The following is a 22081-nucleotide window of genomic DNA, read 5'->3' on the forward strand; positions in this document are numbered from 1 at the left end:
GAGATATATGTTGTCAGCTAAATAACTCTACTCAAGGTATAAATGCTTAGGACTACTGTAAGCAGCTATGTTCAGCATCATTCTGCAGGTCTTTGTCCTTGGTTCTGTGCAGTTTATTTTAATTCAGTGATTTAGATAAGGAAATATAAGTTGTGCTTATTTAATATAAGCTGGGAGGCATAAAGTATAAGATCACATTATCGAGATTCAAAAATATCCCAACTAGTTAGAAAATGGTTTAAAATGATTCGGATAATTTCTTGTTATATTTGGCCGGGTATTTATATCGTTTAAAAAAAAATCAAACGTTCTATTACAGAACAGATGAGAACCACCTAACAGCAGGTGATGTAAAAAAGTTCCTAGTGTTTTTAGCTACTTATAACCTCAATATCAGCCAACGAAGTGCAATTCAAGGAGCTAATGCAAACTTAGGCCACACAGTAGCACTGTATTCAGCAGACCAAATTGCGGAGTACCTTTTTCTGAGACAGTGTCTTTTGCTGTCATCCAGGCTGGAGTGCAGTAATGCGCTCTCAGCTCACTGTGACCTTTGCCCCACCAGGCTCAAGCGATCCTCCCACCTCAGCCTCCCGAGTAGCTGGGACCACTGGCGCATACCACCACGCTCAGCTATTTTTTTTTTGTATTTTTGGTAGAGGCTGGGATCTCGCCATGTCGTCCAGGCTGGTCTTGAACTCCTGAGCTCCAGTGATCTGCCTGCCTTAGCCTCCCAGAGTGCTGAAATTATAAGCGTGAGCCACCATGCCTGCCCATTCTGGAGTAGCTTGATTGTGGGCCATATTTTATGTAAAGACAATGACATATTGTGTGTCAAATGATGGAAAAGATCAAGAAAGTTCTAGGAACTGTCACCTGAAGAATGGTCAAGGAGAATGAGGATGTTTATTCCGGCAGAAGAATTAGGGGAATTCGAAATGGTTTTAACATATATGGGGGTGGGGTGTGTGTGTATTATTTTATTTTTTTCTGGAAGAAATACAATATACTCTTCTATACTCTAGAGGGCAGGGCCTGGATACATGATTGGAATCTGCATGGAGGCAAAGCTGGGGTCAACAAAGTGAAGCACAGTCTAAGGATTATGGCTGTCATATGCGGAATGTGACACTGTATGTGTGGGTGACCTCCCTGTCACTGGATGACCTGGCAAGTGTACTAAAGGGAGAGCGTTCTGGGTGGCTGGAAGGATGCACTCCAAAGCCACTCCAGGTTGCACTCCTGATGCAACTGGCCATCAAGGAAACAGAGAAAAAACCACAATAAAGCAGCAGCTCCTTTCTCCCAAATGACTATGTATTTGTTTGTGTTAAAAATAACTTTTTTCCCCTTTTTTTCAGGTTGTCAAGGGAATGTCTGAACAGAAGTGAAAAAGATATTCAATTACATAATATGCTTTGACAATATCATATTAGGCCTCAGAAAAAACATACAGTCTTCTGTCTACTCACTGTTTATGCACTGACAGGTCCGACAACCATTGTGATCGCGTTTGAAACCATGAATGCAGTCCTTCCCTGTCAGAGTGCAGTTTGATAACTCCCCACATGCAGGTGGATCAACTGTGATGATGGTTGGTTCTAATAATAAATAGAGAAAAAAATAACCAATGAAACATAACCAATGAAAACCTTAGATGCTATTCAATTTTTGAAATTCCACACCATAATGTTACAAAAATCAAATCAGTAATTGTCATCAAATCCTAAACTTTTATGCTCTAGTAATATCTTTCACCCCTGAAACAGATATATTTGTGTTCAGATTTTTGAAAATGTGAACACTCTACTTCTTTGCGTTTGAGCAATTCATGCAGTTTTTGGTACCTTCACACAATTCTTCTCTGATGGTCACCACTACTGGAGGCAGACGAGAGAGGTTAACATCAACTCTGTTTAAATTGTTAACTGCTCTTCTATTTCTTCCTGATGTTTTCCGGTTTATTTTTTATAATAATCAGGATACAGCTGTCAACTATCAATTATCTCAGTCCCATTCGGTAATACTTCTGAAATCGGTTACTATTTTTTTCCAAATTAATAAATCAGTTTTTGAGACTAGCTTAAAACACCTGGATTTCTTTTATGTGGCACTCCCTCACTTATGGTAGATGATACGACAGATACCTACACACTTATCCTCAGGGCCCAGAGACTTGTGGGAGCAGAGGGAGATACACACATTCAGGAGAAAGAGTGAGCAGCCATGCTGGGAATAAGGGCACTAAACAAAGCAAGACCAGAGGTGACGCTTTACCATATTAATGAAGAATTGCTTTGGGTAGTAACGGTAACTACATATACTTACATAAAGCATATTATGTATTTATATAAGGCTTAAAGTGCTGTTCACAAATGCCTTCCAGCTTTACCATATTCCAATGAGGTGGGTGCTATTATTATCCTCAATTTACAGATGAGGAAATCTAGCACACTGACCTGCCCATGGTTACAGCATTAGTTTGTGGTGGACCCAAGATTCAAACCCAGGCAGTCTGACTCCAGTCACACTCTCAGCTTCTGTGCAACACAAAATCTGCTGTAATGGTACCTGTTTCTCAATGCATCAATAAGGGACAGTTTATATAATGCCAGGTTGTGGGAACGGTGTTGCCAAAGGGAACAGAGGCACTGACATACTTATGCAACATCTTTTCAACAAAAATATACTAACGTCTTCAAAATAAGCTGTTGCTCACAATATCTTTGTGAAAGAGCTGAGTATAGAATGTCTCTACCTACATTTTCGCAGATGGAAAATATGAGGTGCAGAGAGGGTAACTGGCTTATCTAAGTTTACATAGTAACCCAGTAGCAGGCTGGGAATAGAACAGAACAGAGGTTCCTAACCTCCTGTCCAACACTCTATCCATTAGTCCACACTGTTTTCTCAAGTTTCATCTCCTGTTACCAGGGAAGACAGATCAAAATAAGTGTTTTAGCTGCCACTGCTGAGATCAAGAGTTCTAAATTTTTATCCATCTACTAAAAGGGGACAGTGATTCAACTCTTCACAGGTAGCAGGCAACGATGACTTACTAAAGAGATGCTTAGATCAGCATTCTCCCAGTAAAAATATGTATCAAGTGAGTATAGCACATTCTCTATTCTTATTACAAAGAACAGCATCTTACTAAAATTTTTATATAAACTTTTCACTGCTGTAGTTTCTAATTTCCTTCAATAACCAAGGTATTCTTCCTGACAGATAACTGTAAACATCAAAAAATAACTAAAGTTTAGTTGTTTTAAGACATCCTGAGTTAGCGTATTGCTGCTCCCCTCCATTCTCTTAAAATTTACTGCAAACATCTTTAGTTCTCAAACCTATTAGTCTTTCTTTTATCACTACTTTTCTTAGCTACCCCAAATAATGATTCTATTCCAGTCTTCAGTCCCAAGACTGCCAATGTTTTGTCAAAATTACTCTAACCACAAATATGAGAGAGCGCAGAAGGCAAGTATCAGGTTTAAGTAAACCCACCACAGGTTATCCCAGTGAGAAAGGACTTCTATGTTCTAGAGCGATTAGGCCAAAGTTGAAGGAAGAATTCTGAACTCTATGCACACTGCTTTCCTGGACAGCTTATGGGTAAAGAAATGTCCTAAGCATATCTACACATACCAAAATCTTCTATACTTTACTGACATTTAAGATGTGAAATTTATGAGAAAATTTTGCCTTCAGAAAATATACTATGGAAAAGTATATATTGAAGATTAAACTGACCTTGAAAAATGTATAATCATCATATCATAGGGTAGTATGGAATTTTAGCAGCAGTGAATTTTAGGGATTTGCTTAGAGAATCCATCGTCCAACTTTTACAAAGATGATCTTCTACCTCTAAATGATATTTGCTCTCAATAGTGATGTATGTGCTGTTTTTTAAAAAATATATTAGATTAACATGCGATTAAGGTTGTGATCTGTGGCTAGAAAGTGAAAGGAACAAATGGACTGGGTTATTTGAGGATCAGAACCACAATGCTGACTTGCGCAGCCCCATATCAGTCACAGAAGCCAATCTATCCAAATGGCTTCAACAGTTAGGTACGCAGTCACAGATGTACATCTAACACACATTTCTCCAGGAGAGGAAATATGTTCAATATGTTTTCCTAAAATATTCAGCATAACAGGTTTTGTTCACTTGAACAAATAAAATTGCATAAAGGGCCATTCAGTATGTGCTGGTCTTACAATGTGTGTGTTAAATATTTCAGGTAAAACAAGTCCCATGGGATACCTTCCAAGCCTCAATGCTGTAGCATGCAAGAAGCAAAAAATCATTTTGTGCCTCTGAAATTAGTATTTTCCCATTCACTTATGACCTATATTAGATGAAAGAAACAGGGAAGTACAGCCATTTCAAATTTTTATACCCTCAATATTTAACATTAAACACAGAAAAACACAACAAAATCTTTTATTCATGAAAACTTTCAATTTACATTAGAACTATTCAATTTCCCCTCGATAGATTAGGCTGAACACAACAATAGTCATTGTGATATGTTAAATATAGCTAGAAATCTAGGTTTTCTTAAGAAGACATTTTAACACTTGGCATCTCATTTTATTACATTTAACAAATACATCTCATTTTCCTACTCAGACACAAACTGGAACAAATTTTAAAGTTTTTTTCCGGGTGGTAACACATGTGTCTTGGGTCCTTACTGCTAATACCCTATGTAATTGGAGTAACCGTTGAGTTGTACACATTTGCAGGCAACTAGTTGTCTCCTGGCATTTCAATTGAAGTCATCATCCATTATAGTGTACTGCCTTTCGTCATTCTCCCAACATTTTAGTGCTTGGTTTCCTATCATGTGAGACCATAGCCAGAGTAGTTAGATTTCCATGAGAACAACATTACGACAAAAATATGACCTGTAAGTATATAGATTATCTACCTATTTATGAATTATCTAGAAAAAACCTCACATTATTGTTAAACATATTTGAGAGTTTGCTTCCACTCCAACATATTATTATATAATCTCAGAACTGATCCTATTACTAATGTCAGGGCAATTTTTTGGAAACAAGTGCCATGAGACAACTGAGATTCAATTTCTTATGCTAAATAATTAGCTCCAAAGTGAGACATATTTGACACCGTTCTCAATTAAACCATTTCAAATCAATATTATATTTATAGTTCTTAAAGAATAATGACCAAGAGCTGGTCAGATTCTTAACATAGCTTTTATCCAAGAGAGTTCCTGGTGGGAGAAGAGGTGATTTTAAAGAATCTAGAATCATGGTATCTCAGTATGACTGTTTCTCATCCACAAAAAAAAATAAAAAATAAAAAAATAAAGAGGCTTGAGGGAGTGTGAGCAAAGTATGTGAAATATACATTCTGCTTGTCTAAAAGTTAGAGCATTCTGAAATTTGCTCATCAGGAATTGTTATTATCCCAGACTTTTCTCTAGTCTATGCAACAGTGCTTTGAATACGGAAATTGCCTGTCAGATTTTGGTCTGAAGACCAGAAGATTCTCATTTAAATCCTACATTTCTGTGCTCCTATGTTACATGGGGTATGGCACTGAAATTGTGTGTCGGAGAATACAAGCCTTTCTAGGATGATGGTGATCCCCTACCTTTGGCGTGTTTCGTAAGCAAAGTTCAATTGAACAGAGGTCCTGCTAAGATTTCCGGAGGCACTGATGCATCCCTGTACATGATACTTGCTGCTTGGAGCAAAGAAAACTGTCCCCCTTTAAACTAGCTTGGTAGAAATGTGTTAGTAGGCCTCTTTCAAAGGAGAGAAATGTTCTTAGATTTCCTCATTTAGGAGAATGAGGAAATCCTTGCACAGAGGTGGGGTTTTGGAGAGGGGAAATTCAGTGAAGTACTGTTTATAGGATCACCTTGAAATTCTATCTCATCTTGTATTGAATCAGCTGAGGAATCAAAGAAATACCTTAATGTCCTCCAAAGGAAGAAGGCTTGAAACAGCAGGAATTCACTGTCTTTGGCTACAACTATTTCTAAAGGGAACCCTCCAACAGCTTCCTTGTGGAGAAGAATTCTAAAATAGTCTGAGCCTAGAAGCAATAAAGAACAAAAATGGGTGTTTGTTATGTCTACATTGGTTTGCTGTTTTCTACTCAGCATCTGAGTGGGAAACTTTACTCTTCTCTACCTGTTGTTTTCTTGAACGATTTTTAGAGACCCTCCAAGCACCTTACACTGTCCAGAAGAGCTATTTTTAAAGAACCCTTGGGATTGTGTCAGGAGTGCAGATGCTCAGCCACCAATTCTTATCCCAAGTCTTAGAAAACAAAATTTTGAAAGAAAATATCTTCTAACATGCAATAACATACACAAACACATGTTGATTCTTTATTTTACATTTATTAAAAATTTAGGGTTACTTCTTTCATAACCTAAAAAGCCTAACAGATGTCTTGTCAGTAAAATTATTTCCAGGAAAATGTTAGTATTTTTTACAAATTAGAGAGCTTCAGACACTGTTATTGAAAAACACCATCGGTATTTTATATTGATGCTCACGTATTTCCTAGGAGCAATTTTATCTACTCAATGGCGAAATTAAGCTACTGGGATCACAATTAATTTGATTAAAAATATAAAGTTAAAATGAAAATCATGAATCTAACTTCAAGGCCACGGTACTAAACCATAAATACATATTCGGTTATTCAGGTGTTATAAATGTGTTAAGCAAACAAATCTAAGCTCTCTACTTTCTTGCCTTTTGTTAGTTTATTTTATGAGAAATTCTCCAAAAACTGGCCAAGGAAGTAAGAAGCTGAAACTCAAATTCAACCTTTTAAGATGCTGGTATAAAGTTTTTAGATCAGTCTTACCCTCACATTATATAGTTCAACAACTCTGGGAGAACAATAAAAATGAACATATTTTGATCCTCAGTTATTTTTAAATGTATAATTATATATATTCACTTCTGAAACAATACAATAATTTTTATATTTCAGGTATATGTAGCCTAAATGACAATATTAATGGATGCTTTTAAATTGCTGTCTAATCTGTATTACTCCACTGAACTGCTGGTTTTGAATTAATCCATACAAGGTTCTTAGATAGATTACTATGAGCTGGTTCTCTCTCAGAAATAATATTAATTATCTCCATTGAGAAATGTGTGAAGCACTCTTTCTTATTAGCAGCCCTGGGAAAGCTGACAATCAATTAGCAGTTCTTGAGTATGGGTGGGTGACTCTGTAAATGTACAACTGTGGAAGGCATACACAGCCATCCCTGTTGGGTCTCTGTGTAGCACTGTCTTGTCAGGAGGGTAATTAACTCTGCTTCCAGATTCTGATGGTCTCTAGGACTGCTGCCTCACTGTGCTGTCCTCTGGTAAACTGCAGGCCTGGCTGTGGAAAGCAGCTGTCTGCCAGCACCCTCTGTTCCTATGCATTCATATGCACACACACCCACACACTAAGAAAAGTCTTTCTGGAAAAACCTCTTTGTAGGCAAATTTCTAGAAAAAAATGCTTTTTTTTTCCTTTTTATTTTTATTCTTTTGACATGAGGTCTCACTACGTTGCCCAGTCTGGTCTCGAACGCCTGACCTCAAGCAATCTTCCTACCTCAGCCTCCTAAAGTGCTGGGATTACAGAAAAAGTACTTTTTAAAGACACATACATTCTTACATTTCTTTACAAGTGAAAAAATACTCAAGTAGAAGTATTAAGATAAATGAAGCTAACAATTCCTATCTGTCTCTCGTTTCTCTTATTACCTCTTCTTTCAGGCTTTAATAATGCTTTGCAGATTTTACATAGCTCTTCTCTGTAAATTCCCAAGCCTGCTTATTTGATTATGAGAGACAAAAATGAACAATCATGCTTTCTTTTCAGACTTACTTCAGGCGCTCTTTCTTAAGGTAGTTTTATTTTTCTATTTTGGGCAGGGATTGGGGGGTTGGAGGGGGCTGAACTTGGTTAAGCAACGTGAATATCCAATGAGTAGCAAAATTCCAAAATGTCACTGACTTGACATGGCAGTTCAATGGCTAAATATATCAGGTCTCCTAGCCAGGGCCATAAAACTGGAGATAAGGCTGGCCAAGACAGCATCAAAGCTTGTCTGTTTTGCTGTATTTTCATATGTCAAGCTGTTAACACAGATGCTTTTCAAATGTGACCCATAACTGGTCAGAACACCTTTCAAATAAATCACTAAATTGTCAACATAATTGCATCTTGGGAAGGAAAGTACAGTGAAGATGAAATTTTCCCAAATGAAGCTAGAGGGAAAACTCTACTAAAGCAGACAATAAGAAAAAAAAAAAACTGAAGATACAAAAATTCCCTAATCTGGAAGTGGGAATTTCCGTAGCATTTGAATGTGTACTTAAGAAAGCCTCATTAAGTCATGGAAAAAAGTCTCTTACGGTTGGAGTTTTCAAATTCTTTTAGCCGCTACACATTTGGTTATCCTTTTTCCCTTTGTACACTTCTCATAACAACACCTACATCCTTGTAATTTCTGAAGTACTTATCTCAGAGCAGTTTATTTTATTTTAAAATGAACAGTGTGCAAATGTTCCCAAGATTTGTATTATTTTGTGATCGGAAAAGGAAGCAACCATGTATTTATTTTAGACCTATTTATTAATTTTGTATGCTTTTCCCAAGGAATCTTGGCTGTTAGACATATTAATATTTTTCTTCCTTTACCAAAAACATATTTAATAGGAAAAGATGGTAGCATTATTGAGATTATTAAAAGACCACAAAAGACAAATTAAAAATTTTTTTTATAGAGTGGGGTATCTTTTTCCAGGAATCCAGCTTGAGATAGCTCACAAAATTATCACTGGATTCTAAGAATCTAGATCTTTTATACTTGTCTTACATTTTATTCTTATTCTTTTTATTGCTAATGTTCATAGGAATTATATTTTGGTAGCTTTAAGTGGAAATAATGTGTTACATTAATAGGTATGCGGGTTTGTGTGTGTGCACATTTAAGTAGCTATTTTCAACTTGGAGGATGGGTCAGGCGGTCAGAATTTTGGTAACTGGAAGCTAGCCTTCTGGCAAATGGTTGAAAACCAGGGAGGAAGGGTCTGCACGTTAGGGACAATACTTCATTCATCGTTTATAACCTCAGCACCTAGTACAGTTTGGTCTATAGAACTGCTCAATGAATGAACAAAACGGGAAAACGAAAGACATCTAAGCACCTAAAGTCAGTGTAACATTATTTGGCAAAGAAGAGCTCCCATTCAAAATTGTCCTAAGAGGCTGTATCTCTAATTTTCTAACTTTTAGAAGATTAGACAGTAAGTTCCTTAGGGTCCACACCACTGTGGCAGTCTTTTGCACATAGGAGGTACACAATAAATGAGCTCCACTGAAGCAGAAAGCCAGATCTTAAGGGTGTTGTAAACCTGACACACTTAATAATGGTGAAAATGGAGTGCAAATCCCCAAATCCAAGCCGTCCAAAATGAGATTACTCAGTGATGACACTCGGTTTCCTGAGATGGGTTAAAATACGATCATATGATCTGTATCTTTGGCTTAAGAAGGCAGAAAAGTACACAAAGCATTATAGAAGGCCTCCTATAAAATTCTTAATGTAAGATCTGACATCCCAAATTTTAATTATCTGGAGAATTCACTTCTGGAACTACCCTACTCCTTGATAATGCCAAATAAAAAGTGTTATTAAAATAATCCTGAAAACAGCTAGGCAGTCATTCAACTCAGGAGCTCATCTTCTACTGCGTGAAGTTATGGGCACTTTTGCTGACTGCTTGGCAAATTGACAACCGGGTTAATTAGAGACTGACAAGAATCAGAGAAAGAAAAGGAAGAGTGCATAGCAGAATGCACACGTGCTGATGATGGTATCCTGGTGCCTGGCAGCCTGATGGAGGCTGAGCAGCTCATTTACTCAGTGGGGACTTAAGTGCCAATGGTTAGGGCCTGGGGCCTAGAATTTGGATGGATATGCACAAGAATGGGCAGAGGTCAAGCCTGACAGGATGGGAGAGTGGGTCGGGGCTCTTGGGTTGAGTAATGTCCCTAGGTGGGAGGATGCAGGAATAAACAAGTAGAAGCAGAAAACAGATCCAGCTCTCCCAGAAGTCAAACAGCAAGGTCAAAATTCCAGTCAGAGGCTCATCAGAAGAACCCGGGATCAAAGGCTGGGCCACAGAGTTCAGAATAACAGTAACTGGGTCTCAGCAATGGGGATGGAGCCAGGAGTGGACTGGCCTTTGAATCTAAGCCACAATGATCAAGTACTTTGACATTCATCATCTTATTTTTCTCATCCCGTCTTCTCACAATGGGGGTCTACTGGGAAGCAATGCCAAGGTCATGGATTTGGAGTCAGAAAACATAGCTTGAGTCCCCGCTCTCTCATTAGGCTAACATGTTATGATGGACCTCTCTGGGTTTCCAGAAAATGGGAATACTCATTATTTCTACCTCACAATATTCCAATAATGCTCAAACAAGCTTGTCAAGAAAAGACTATACTGTAAGGGTGACAGCAACATTACTTCTTGTTGTAATTATTGATGTCATGCTGATCTTGTCTGCTCAGAGCTATAACTGGTCTCAGGTAATGGCTAATTAATGAATTCTTAGCCCTTTCACAGACCTCAAATGCGCAGCTGATAAATAGTATGGCAATTGGTTCAGCATTCTGAACCCTGCCTGTTGTAACTTAAGCATCATTTTTTGTCTCCACTGATAACGTGAAAAGCATCTGAGATGGTGGGTGGGTCTGTGCTATCTTTTCATATGGTCTGGTAAGCTTTGGAGCACGTTAGTGACCAGCCAGTGACGCCTTTCACATTTGCTGAGTAGCAGTCTGATATCATTGTTCTACATTTTGACTATGTCTATGATGTCTCCAAGAGAACAGAAATCTCTTAGTAATCAGCTAATCCAATGTGGGTCGAAACAATGACTCTGTGTGCCTGGCCCCTGTTCTTCCTCTCTCATGATGGGGGCCTTGCTAGATCTTTAGGGACAAGGGCAAACTCATCACAGAATCATTTATACTACTTTTTATCTTTGCCAGTGTTTCTTGCCACTCTCAAGTTGAAAGACACAGAAGACCCATTTCTAAAAACTGTCTTTAACGAGCAGATCTCAGTGTTAGGAAGTCAGGGATCTCAAACATATGTCAACAATAAGAGAAAATTCAACCAGTACTTTCATAACAAGAATTGTAGGGGCTCCTCATGCAATGAGTCATGTTCTTAGTATCTCTGTCACAGGACTGTGGAGCACACCCCCTGTGGAATTCGTCTAACATAAAATCTCCATGGAATCTTTTAAAAACTTGATTCCCAGAAAGGATGAGAGATTTGTGGCTTTGAAAAGATCTGAGCTTGCCGACCCTCTCAGTATGCAAGGCCCAAGGCCATCCCAAGTGGATAGCTTATTATCTCCAAACATATTACAGCTCCCCTAACAAATAGAGACTCCTTGAATTGTTTTAAAAGTGAGCTGACATGCAGGGCAATAGCTGTCCATTAAGGTGAAAAACAACATGATCTCCTGTCTTCCAGTTGATAGGCAAACTAAGGGGGTTCAACCACCATGCAAGGCACAAAGGCACAGGCATGGGCAAATGGTAGGCACTGATTATACATAAAGAAGCACATAAATATACCTCATTAGATTATGTAATAGATCCAAGGAAGTCTCAAATTATATCACGAATGAATACTTTTTTAAAGTAAGGAAATGGGGATCCAGGTAAATTTTAGCTAGACAAGAATAAGCTGCAGTCAGGGATGAGGTAAGCACACAGAATGCATGCTTTGAGTTCTGGTGCTGGTCGAGCGGTGGCTTGCAAATCAACTCTCGGTTTGCTCCAGCAGCCAATGTGAAAGTTACATGATTTGCAGGGTCCACAAGGATCAAGTACTTGGCCTTAGGATCTTGAGGATTCTTAGTTGTGTTTCAGTAGGCTGCTGCAAAGTAAGAGCTGGAGCCTGGGACTGCATCTTTTTACTGGCAGCTAGCATTAAATTCTGTGATCTCAAATGGTCCATATACCTGAACTAGGCTGTTTCAAACAAACCAGATAAATCCAGCTAATCTCTCAGATGCGAAAGTTAAACTCCACTGAGGTGTAAACAGGTATTCTGTAGATATAAATGGTAAATAAAAATTTGGCCAAACTGCTGATCAACTTAAACTCAAAATATTTATAAAACAAAATGCATGCTTTCTGGCAAATTTCAAAAACATGCTACATGTCCCGTATTGCTCAAAGCACATCAAATTTAGATTAAACTGATGGTATGACCCCTGGACCAAGATCTGGCTTTGCTGAGTCCCCTGGCAACAGATTTCCCAATCTGCATTCTGGGAGCTCATGCAGGGGAGTATTTGGGAGTCTCAAATTAAGAGGCTGATAGGTGGGTATGATGCTGCTCCTGCCACCTCATCAGCCACCTGTGATGGGGAGACCCACACATGCGCAAGAGGCGTTCTTTAATGGACATTTCCCCTCTTTGAACCTGTCCTACGATTTTAAAATAGTATTGCAACAGATGGTTTATATGCTTGTGTGACACTGTATCTTCAATAATCAGATAGATACAACACAGAAAAGTTCTAATGGGGGTTTAACAGTGACTCACTGGATTTTTCACTATCTTCAGTGCTAACCCTCATATATTAAGCAATGTGAAATCATTTTTTTTTTATAGGATATACTTAAGACTATACCAGGAAACAGTATGGTATAACTAGAAGTGGAATTGGATAACTAAAATACTAAAAATAAATTATATTAGAATCGCAACCTATTTTGACCTGTTTCTGTAGGCAAATTATTTTAGTCTAATTTATTTGAAAAAAATGTTGGAATAGAACACCTGCAATTTCAGAAAAACGTTGTAATACAGTATATGACCATTTAAATATATGCCTCTAATCCCTAGAAGTCATAAAAATACTATGTAGTAGGTGAATTGATTTTTTTTAATAAACACACCAGGAGTTATACTTACAAATAAGTGTTATTGATAAAAGTACTCACTTTTAGAGGCTATATTCTTATGCCAAAATGCTGTTCATGTTAAAATTCTGTTTGAAACCTCTTCATAGTTGCTTTCAGAGCAAATTACTATGTCATAGAAGACAAAGTGCCTTTATTTTACTGTCACTTTTTGCTTCCTCTAAACAGTTTTACTCAGCTAGATCGGCCACCTTTTTTTTTTTTTTTAAACCAGACTTCAACATAAATGACTTTGGCTATTTCCTAGAGTCTAATAAACCTTCAAAGTCAAGGGTTTACAAAGCTAAGGATATTCAAAAGGATGTGCTATGATCTCTAAAGTCAGTTTCAAAAGAGAGGCACCAAAAATATTCTGAATGACTGTATTCCTGGAGTTAAGTATACATTTTTCCCACATAACTTGTGAAAGGAAAAACACTTCACTTGAATATGTACATTTTAGTATGTTTAAAAATAATTTTATTATCTGGTGGGACCTTGTATTGGTGGGACTAAACAAACATGCTTCATAGGAAAAGTGTAATCAGGTGCTATAAATACAGGAGTGTTGAGTCCAATGAATTCCTTGGAACTGAGGCAAACAGTAGGAGATGAAGATGAGGATTTTAAAATAAGATGGTCTAATATAGCCATGTTAGGTAAAATGGTATCTGTTGAACATTGGGCAGTATGATTACTAATTAAAATGTTAAATTCTACTGGGTAGACAAAAGCTAAAAAGTAAACCAATTCTGCTATTTATCAATGGTTGCAGCATAAAGAAGATGGAATCTTTTTAAAGTCTGCAGGCCTTTTCTGAAGGGCATGTCTCTTAATAACCTTCATTAACTTCTGTTTGGTTGCCTAAGAGTTGTCTCATCCAAAAAAAGTTTAGCACAGTCTCAAAAGAGATTGTGTTTATTTAAGCTTGTTGGAAAAACATTCCTATCATTTCAAGAATGACTAAATATTTTTCATTCACATAGTTAGCATTCCAGACTATGTTTTCCTGCCTCTGTTGATTAGATGAAAATTAGCAGGCCCAAGTCTGATCTATTAGATGCAATTATTGTCTTAGTAGGAAAATTATGAGACTCCCAGCAATAATACCCTTTTAGGTATGGGAAGTAGACAGCAGAGAAAATAAAGAGCAACCCACCCCCTTGCACGCCACTTCAACAGGGAAATACTTAACAGCTGAGCTCTGTAAACTCAGGGGCAGAGGAATTTCTAATCATGTGTTTCAGAATTAGCTCTCAACAATTCTGAACATTTAAGGCATTGATCAGTTTGGTCATCTAGCAAATTAAGAGTATAAGACCAACCTTCATTTTTACTCGTAAAACTTGGTTCAGTATGACAGTCTTACTCAAAATCAAGTACAAAGAGCAAGGCATTACCGACACAAGCAAAGACATGCTGGACTTGGAGAACCAGCAGCAGAACTCCTAGGTATAAGTAAGAATAAACATTTCTTCTCTATTAAACTACTTCTACAACATTTATTTCTACACTTATTAACTATTAATGTAAGTGGTGGATCTAACATGTAAAGAAAGCCACTCATATAATGTACATATTTCTATATAGCTGTGAAAAATCACAAAATCTTGAAAGTGATATATTAAGGCTGGATATGAGTGTCTTTTACATTTACTTTATCTATATTCTAGTTTTATTGCAAATATGTAAAGACATTTTAAATGATCAGAGAAAAATCAAAATATGACAATATTCATCATTGAAAAATTTCTGATGTTTATGTTAAAGACCTAGGTTAACAAACAGTCATTTGCTACGCATTTGTTACCCAACATATGACCTTATTTGGACAAGCAAAAAATAGACTGTGTTATATTTTAATTTCCATTTATGGAACTAGTTTCCAGGACGTTTAGAGTTAAAGGATAAAACACATGCCTAACAGTCTTTAGGCTATTACGAATATTTTATTATTCTTGGCTTACTAATAATAGCATAGTATATGGCACTGAAGCAATACCACCCATAAACTGAGTTTTGATCCCTGTTATGTACCAGAATGTTAATAACATGTGACCCTATGGCATCTTTGACTTCACTGCCTCTTGGGGTCAGCCAAACTATGTTTGACTCCGTGCCACAAAAGCAGTAGCTTAATCATTTGAGATACTGTTCAGTGAGGAAGCATTATGGGCAGGGCTGGAAACATTTTTTCTTGTTTCAAAGAATTCCCACCCAGATATGAGCCTGGTACAGACTTTTCTGGCAGCCCAGTGGAAATCTCATTAGAAGGGCAACTTGATTCAAGCTATATCATCAGCCTTCAGGGAGAGAATATAGTGCTTCTATAAATTTGGGATTGATGAAGAAGACGACAGTGCATTTGACAGCTCACAGAACTCCAGCCTTTTAGAGGAGCACAACTTACAATATTGGGTGAGCTGAGACTGAAGTGGCTTACTAAATCCACATAGGTCAAGACGTGCCTGACATCCAGTCTTCAACACTGTCCCAAGTAGGACCAGGATTCCCTAAGTAAGAGATCCAAGAAAGCCAGGTGGCAGGAAGAAAGATAGTTGATTTTTTGGTTCAACCACATTCCATCCTAAACCCAGAATTAGAAAGAATCCATGCACAGTGAATCTCTTATTCCTCTATCGTCTACTTCAAGAGTTAAGTCCAGGTTAGCAGAATTATTAGGCCTGAAACTCAGCTGGGTATCTGATAATATGTCTGCAAATAGCAATTTTAACTTTTTATTAAGAAGAAAACTTAAAAAATACTGAATACTATGGACTCTGATATACCTCTCATCCAGCTTTAACAATCTACAAGTAACTCTTTGACTTCCTGTTAGAGATAGAACATGGATTTTGCTTTGTTTTCAGACAGACAGAAATAGTAGAGGGGAAACTACGCATTTGCCCAACCGCGAGCATGGAATTTATTTACTGGCAACCTGAGTATAATTCTGAATGCTACCTTTTAAAATATTACCTAAGTTGTTCCTAGTTCTTGAAAAGTGATACTCTGGTGTTGGCTTCAAAATCCCTAAGGTCATCAAAATCATCGGCTCCTCCCTGCAGGAGATGGTGCACCTAAGGAGGCCTGAAGAACACTCAGATCACAGTGGCCACCTGGGCAGGGTCCAGCCGCAGCCCAAGATGAGAAGGCAGATCAGGTCTGACATCAAGACTTCAAAGTCCCCAGGAAGCTCTAATCTCTTGCATCAGGTGTCACAGCTAAGCTGGCCACACACCTGTCCACATCTCTTGAATTTTTCTTATTGAGTAATCACGGGGATGTTATAGATGTCATGTAGCCAAAACTTCCCTCCCCAATACCTTATCTTACCTTCAATCACAAAATAGATTTCTAATGGAAATGGCAACCTCTCCTCAGGATCCCTCTGACATTAAGAATCAGCTCTGGCAGCATTTATACTTGGTATTATTGAAAAAAAAATCAGCAAATTATTCTCAATATCTAATGACAATGTAAAAAAAATCCTTGCCCGTGTAAGTAACTGAAATGCAGTGGCACCTACACCATGCACAAGGCATCTTAAAAACAGTACATTAACGTGGCAGCAAGCATTAGCCTTAGACGGTCTGGGAAGCCCCACTTAAACTCTGTGATTCTGGACTTCAGGGGCTGAACTGGGACAGAATAAACCACAGTATACACATCAGTCTTGGAAGGCCCATGAGGCTGCCACAGGGATGGAGCCCAGAGCTGAGTGCCCATCAGAAGGGTGAATCGTCAATGCAGGAAACTGGTCCAACTGGCCTGTAGACATGTGGGCCCACCTCATGTCACACACTTCCATAACACTCTTACTTATGTTCTCAAAATGTGTTTTCAGTGATAAGCATCCTGACATTATTCTTCCTTCAACTAGTAGATCAGGGGTCCCAGTGGCCATCAGCTTTTGACGCTCTGGTTAAGGTAACCCTGTATCAGGGTCTGCTCCCTCACTCAACTAAAAAGAAGATCTGTATGAAGGGTCTGGTTGGGACTTCCTGCTCCAGTCTTTCTTTCCTCCTCACTGTCCTCACTTATTATTTACTCATTTAAAAATTTTGAGCATCTACTTACACATCACATGTTGTTTTAGGGATTCAAAAGAATATGCCAAATTCTTTCTTTACAGGGGGATGGAGCCTCTTTCAGGGTATAATGCACTGCAGCGCAGAGGCACTGTCCATTCAGGGTCCAGGGTCTGGTCCTGGGGACACACTGTGTTGTCAGTTATGAGCTGTATGACCCTGGGCAAATTACATGGCCTCTGAACTTTGTGTTCTCTGATGGTAAACTGGGATGACAGCACCCATACCGAAGGGATGCTGTGAGGATCTCAAATTAGTTGCTCCCCTTAAAGCACTTAAACCTGACACATAACAATTGTATGAAATGTTAGCCACTGTCATTAAGGGTTACAAATAACAGTGGCCCTGCAGATGAAGACCTAATTCTGCCGTCCAATCTCTTTTTTGTTTTTAGTTTTTAAGGAGATTAAGGCCGTGTCGTCTATGTATACCATTCAACTGAAAACTTTATATGCTATTCCACACGTTTCCACCCTAGCTCTTCACAGGGGTCAGAAAATAAAAATAATGAGATCGATAAACAAGAGATGTAGAGAAAAGTCAACAAAGCAAAATGTGAGAATATAATCAGTTAACAGACTGGAAAGGCTTATCTGTATACCTGAATTGGGTGTTGACAATAACTTGCTAAGAATTCATCATGAGAGTACTTAAGTGCCAATTTAAAAAGCACTTAGGTACTTGTGAATCAAGTTAGCTGTCAAGTAACAGCCTAGTCTTTAAGGGCCCCCAGGTTCATGTCCCTAGTCCTCCAGGAGTAACCAAAAGACACATTATCTTGTCATTTGGAAGTTATGTGTCTCCAGTAACAACAGCCACAATAAGGTTCTTCCTCCCTGGAGGTCCTAACACTCCATATTTAGTGATGCTGTTAGTTTACTTAGAATCTAAAACCACAATCCTTGTGTGGGGTCCTTTCATCTAATTTCATACTCTGACGATGTACCTAGAGACTGTAGCTAATAGGGTAAGGGCCAACACTGGTTATGCAACTGTGCACAGAGGAATTTATTGTGTGTATTAACTAAATAAATACCAGTGTTTCTGGTTTTCCTCTAACTATTTCTGGGTGATTGCTTATTTATTGCACATTAACACCTTGCAATTCTTCTTATTTCATACAATCCTTTTGCTACTCTGAAATCATTTGAAATTATATTTAAGTATGATATTGAATGACTGCTGAGAAAAAATGTCTTCAAATGATCCCAGAGACTTTCTTGGACTCTATAAACTAAGCAGTAAGATCCATTCACCTTGTGTTATTTTGTAAGTTTATTATTAGTAGCCATAAATAACCCTTTAGTATCATTATCTTAAGCTGTGCACTCTTTTTTAATCCTATACTAAAATAATCTGTGTTCTTATTATTAATACATCTTAAAATGAAAGCATTATTGGAGAGTAAATACATTCATATGAAACTCACTACTCAACTAAGTTAAAAACAAAAACAAGAAAAGCAACATAAATTATTTCTGAGAACCAGAAAATGGAATCTTCTGAAAGGTTTGATGAGAGATCAGAGCCAGAGCATGAAAGAGACAGAGAGGAAAAAAGGCCAGCAGAACTTTACCGCTGAAATGACAAGGATGCTGAGCTCTGTTGAGGTGGAGGGGGCTGCCCAGACCTGAGGCTCTAGAAGTGAACTCAGGGATGCATCTCAAAGGCATCTTTCCCCTGAGGTCTTCAAACTGCGAGGAGACAGTAGGTGGACGATCACATTCAAAATACCTGGAGTAGTTTTCAAACTGCAAAATGATTTCCTCCCTTGCCTCCGCTGACTGCCCTCACTCCTCAACAGAGCCAAAAGCCAGAGGTGAGTAGAGATGGGTGAGGACACTAGAAGCAGGGCATGAGTTAGGCTGGGATGCTGTGTGGGGCAGGGGAAGCAAGCACAAATGGAGCCGAATCTGACAAACTTCAGTTGATCTTCACTCAGCCACACAATGGCAACTATACCCTTGGGGGAAATGACCTAAATCGCCCTAAACCTGAATGTCTTCATCTCCAAAATGGGATAATAAAGGCTTCAGCAGTGTTGCTCTGAAGGTTAAATGAAATTGGGTACAAATGTGATGCACTTACCCCACCATACCTCAACGGGGACATTCCCTTTCTTCTGGTTTAATTCAAAACTCAGCCTAAATAGCTTCTTCAAAGTTAAAGGTTATCTCTTACTTATCTTTGTGTCCAATGCTGTATCTGAATTCCAGGAGGTTCTTAATTTTTTCAAATTAATGGCTCACCAAAACTGTAACTCTTTTCTCAAACAGTAGATGATTAGATTACAACTCTATGCAGATGTTGCAGAGACCAAATTCTAAGTGACCACACTAAGTTTCACTCCTTACCCAAACATCAATGTGTGCTAAGAAAATGATAATAAATGAGTTATATATATATTTACCTGTTCACCAACTGCCTTCCTTCTCCACTCTTCATGATGGCTATGCTGATAAATGCAAAAGGTGGGTGCAAAAGGATCAGCCTTCCTTTCATTTACTTCCAGAGGAAAGGCTCTTTTATTCAACAAGTTTTTAAAGTTTTATTTTGAATTTATGACACAAGACCCATGAGGTTAAAAGGCTAATGTTTACTGGATTATGAATTTATGCTTTTCATATTCCTTACCGTGTGTCCCAAATATTCGTAATTAAATATTTCAAGTTGGCAACAGATTGTCCCTAATTCTTAGGGACTGACATTCTTATCTTCATCTGCTTCAGTAAGGCACCCTTTCCTGTAAGGCTGACTATACAACCATCATATGTATTTCTACACGCTCTTTTGTTTTCAGCACTGAAATGCTGCCTTTAGGGAATGGGAGGAGTATATATACATGCAGGGGTGGGTGACTTCCACAAAACTGGTCATCTGGAAGCTGTAAAGTTCTGGAGTGTGGCAGCTGCACTCTGAGTACAGTAATGACAAGGGAATTGGTGATGTCAACAGAAAGAGAGTCCTCAAGCTTAAACTTTTATAAGATTTTTAAGGTCTTTAATAAGTCTAGCCCCTCAGAGGCTGATGAAGCTAGTCAGGCAAACTCTGGAGTCTGAGTTTATGAACATTTCGGTGGAAGCACAAGATTTCTTCGTATTTAAAAGACTTAGTCTACTTAACTGACTTTCTGGAAAGATAAGTCCATTTTTCAATATCTGTTTTTAGAAATTCTAGAAAGATCCATCTTCAACATGGATTAATTTTTGATCCACGTTAGTTCATTTTACTATGCAAATGTACTTCTTAATGCTGGATACCCTCTATTAGAAATGTCTGTATAAATATTCAAGCCCTTGTCTGCACTAACAGACATGGACACAAGATTAAAGACTGACATGAGTTAAGTATGCAGAGAATCTTCCCAGGATGGAGGAAATGTGCTGGAATAGGAGTCGGGACAGAAAAACTAGTCCAGGATGCCTCAGGCTTCCCTCCACTGAACAAGAAGAGAGATAGCAAATGCAGGTAACCACGACATAAATAACAGCACTAGAGGAATTGCAAAGCCACAGCCATTGGTATATGAGAAGTAGAACAGATACTCGGTGACGGCACTAGGCAGTGGAAATTGGCTTTCATGGTTCCAGTCTTTTCTTCTAGTTGCCAGGACGCTTGGGCATATGGAAGCATCACAAGTCAAATCTGCTAAGATTGACTCATCGGTCTCATTTTCAATTTCCTTTTGTTAGGCTGACCTTTGGGTGTTAATTAGGTTCAAAGTGAACTTAATTAAAATGTACATATTCTTATACTGTAAAGTATTCAGACGCGCCTATTTGCAATGGCAAAATAACGACCACACTATTCTCATTTTACACGTGCAACATTTCCTCAAATCATCAGTTTGAGCTGTTTGATAAATTTGTTGGCAACTGGTAACAGCGTGAAGCAGACATTATGCCCAAGGAAATAAACAAACAAGAACGTACGCTGGTAGAAGCTTCTCCAACAGAAGACATTCACCAGGGACTCATTAGCATCTACAAGATTTACCTTCGCACACAGGGCAACACTCCCCAGGCACTTTCACAGGGTTTGTGCAGGTCTGTCCGCAGACGGTCGCAACGCAGTGGCGTTCACCGTTGACGCACTGGCAGAATGTGCAGTCGTCTTCCCGCCACCGGTCTCCGTGGGCAAGGATCAGGCCATTGGCATAGCAGCCAGCGGGATTATTAAAAGGATACACTGGATCTAAATGAGAACATGAGTTCAGAGTTAGACTGAGCATCTTCTAAATCTTATCTCTGTCAGTACCCAGAGACATTTTTTCCCTGGGTTCTAGTCATCAGCAGTTCTATTCCCACTGTGATCAACAGAAGCGCAGGGTTGCATGAGGAGTCTCTGGGGGTGCATGCAAAAGAAGCTGTCACACTGAATTTATGTCTACTCATCCTGACACAGCAGTCCCAGAGAAGAGGATCTGTAGTCTAAAAAACCAATGTGCAGGTGTTATCACTCTGTAAAGTTGGAAAGCTTTGTGGCAAGAGCTGTGGGTTGGTAATTAGAAAACATGACTCCATTTTAGGCTCTGACAATGTCTTCACAGTTGTAGACATAAATGTTTACCAAACCTCAATTTCCCTAACTGTAAAGCGGAAGCAACAATGCCCTAAGTCAGAGTGATATTGTTACTTCTAAAACTCTATCTCATGTACCTGCAGGACCATGTGGGCAACAGTGGTCTTGCTGTGGACTTGTTCATGACAAGGCTAGTCTAGACATACCATGGGTCACTGTGCCTTGGAGGAGGGCTGTGAACTTAGGCCATTTTTTCTCCCATAAGCTGGGAAGCTAAGCTGCAGCCCCAGGTGGGAGACAGAAGTAGCCAAAGCTACTGTAAAAAAAAAAAAAGTTTCTGAGGTTATTGACAAGTATATAAATACTGCATATGAAACCCTCACTTATCCCTCTACTGAGAGCAACCAGATAAATTACTCAATTTTCTTTCTCAGAAATACATAAAAAACTGGCTTC

General features: G+C 38.5%; 1 protein-coding gene across 4 annotated transcripts in view; it reads right to left on the bottom strand.

The window, feature by feature from the left end:
• Window positions 1-22081, bottom strand: part of CRIM1 (cysteine rich transmembrane BMP regulator 1) — a 195015-nt gene that overhangs the window by 49921 nt on the left and 123013 nt on the right. For all 4 annotated transcript variants that reach the window (XM_016948339.3, XM_016948342.3, XM_016948341.3 and 1 more), the window contains 2 exons: window positions 21101-21298; window positions 1473-1601 (listed from right to left, as the gene is read on the bottom strand). In XM_016948339.3, the coding sequence (XP_016803828.3) occupies window positions 1473-1601; window positions 21101-21298 (327 nt within the window). The remainder of the gene's footprint in view (window positions 1-1472; window positions 1602-21100; window positions 21299-22081) is intronic.

The sequence above is a fragment of the Pan troglodytes genome, chromosome 12 (genome assembly GCF_028858775.2).
Source record: "Pan troglodytes isolate AG18354 chromosome 12, NHGRI_mPanTro3-v2.0_pri, whole genome shotgun sequence".
Taxonomy (NCBI): domain Eukaryota; kingdom Metazoa; phylum Chordata; class Mammalia; order Primates; family Hominidae; genus Pan; species Pan troglodytes.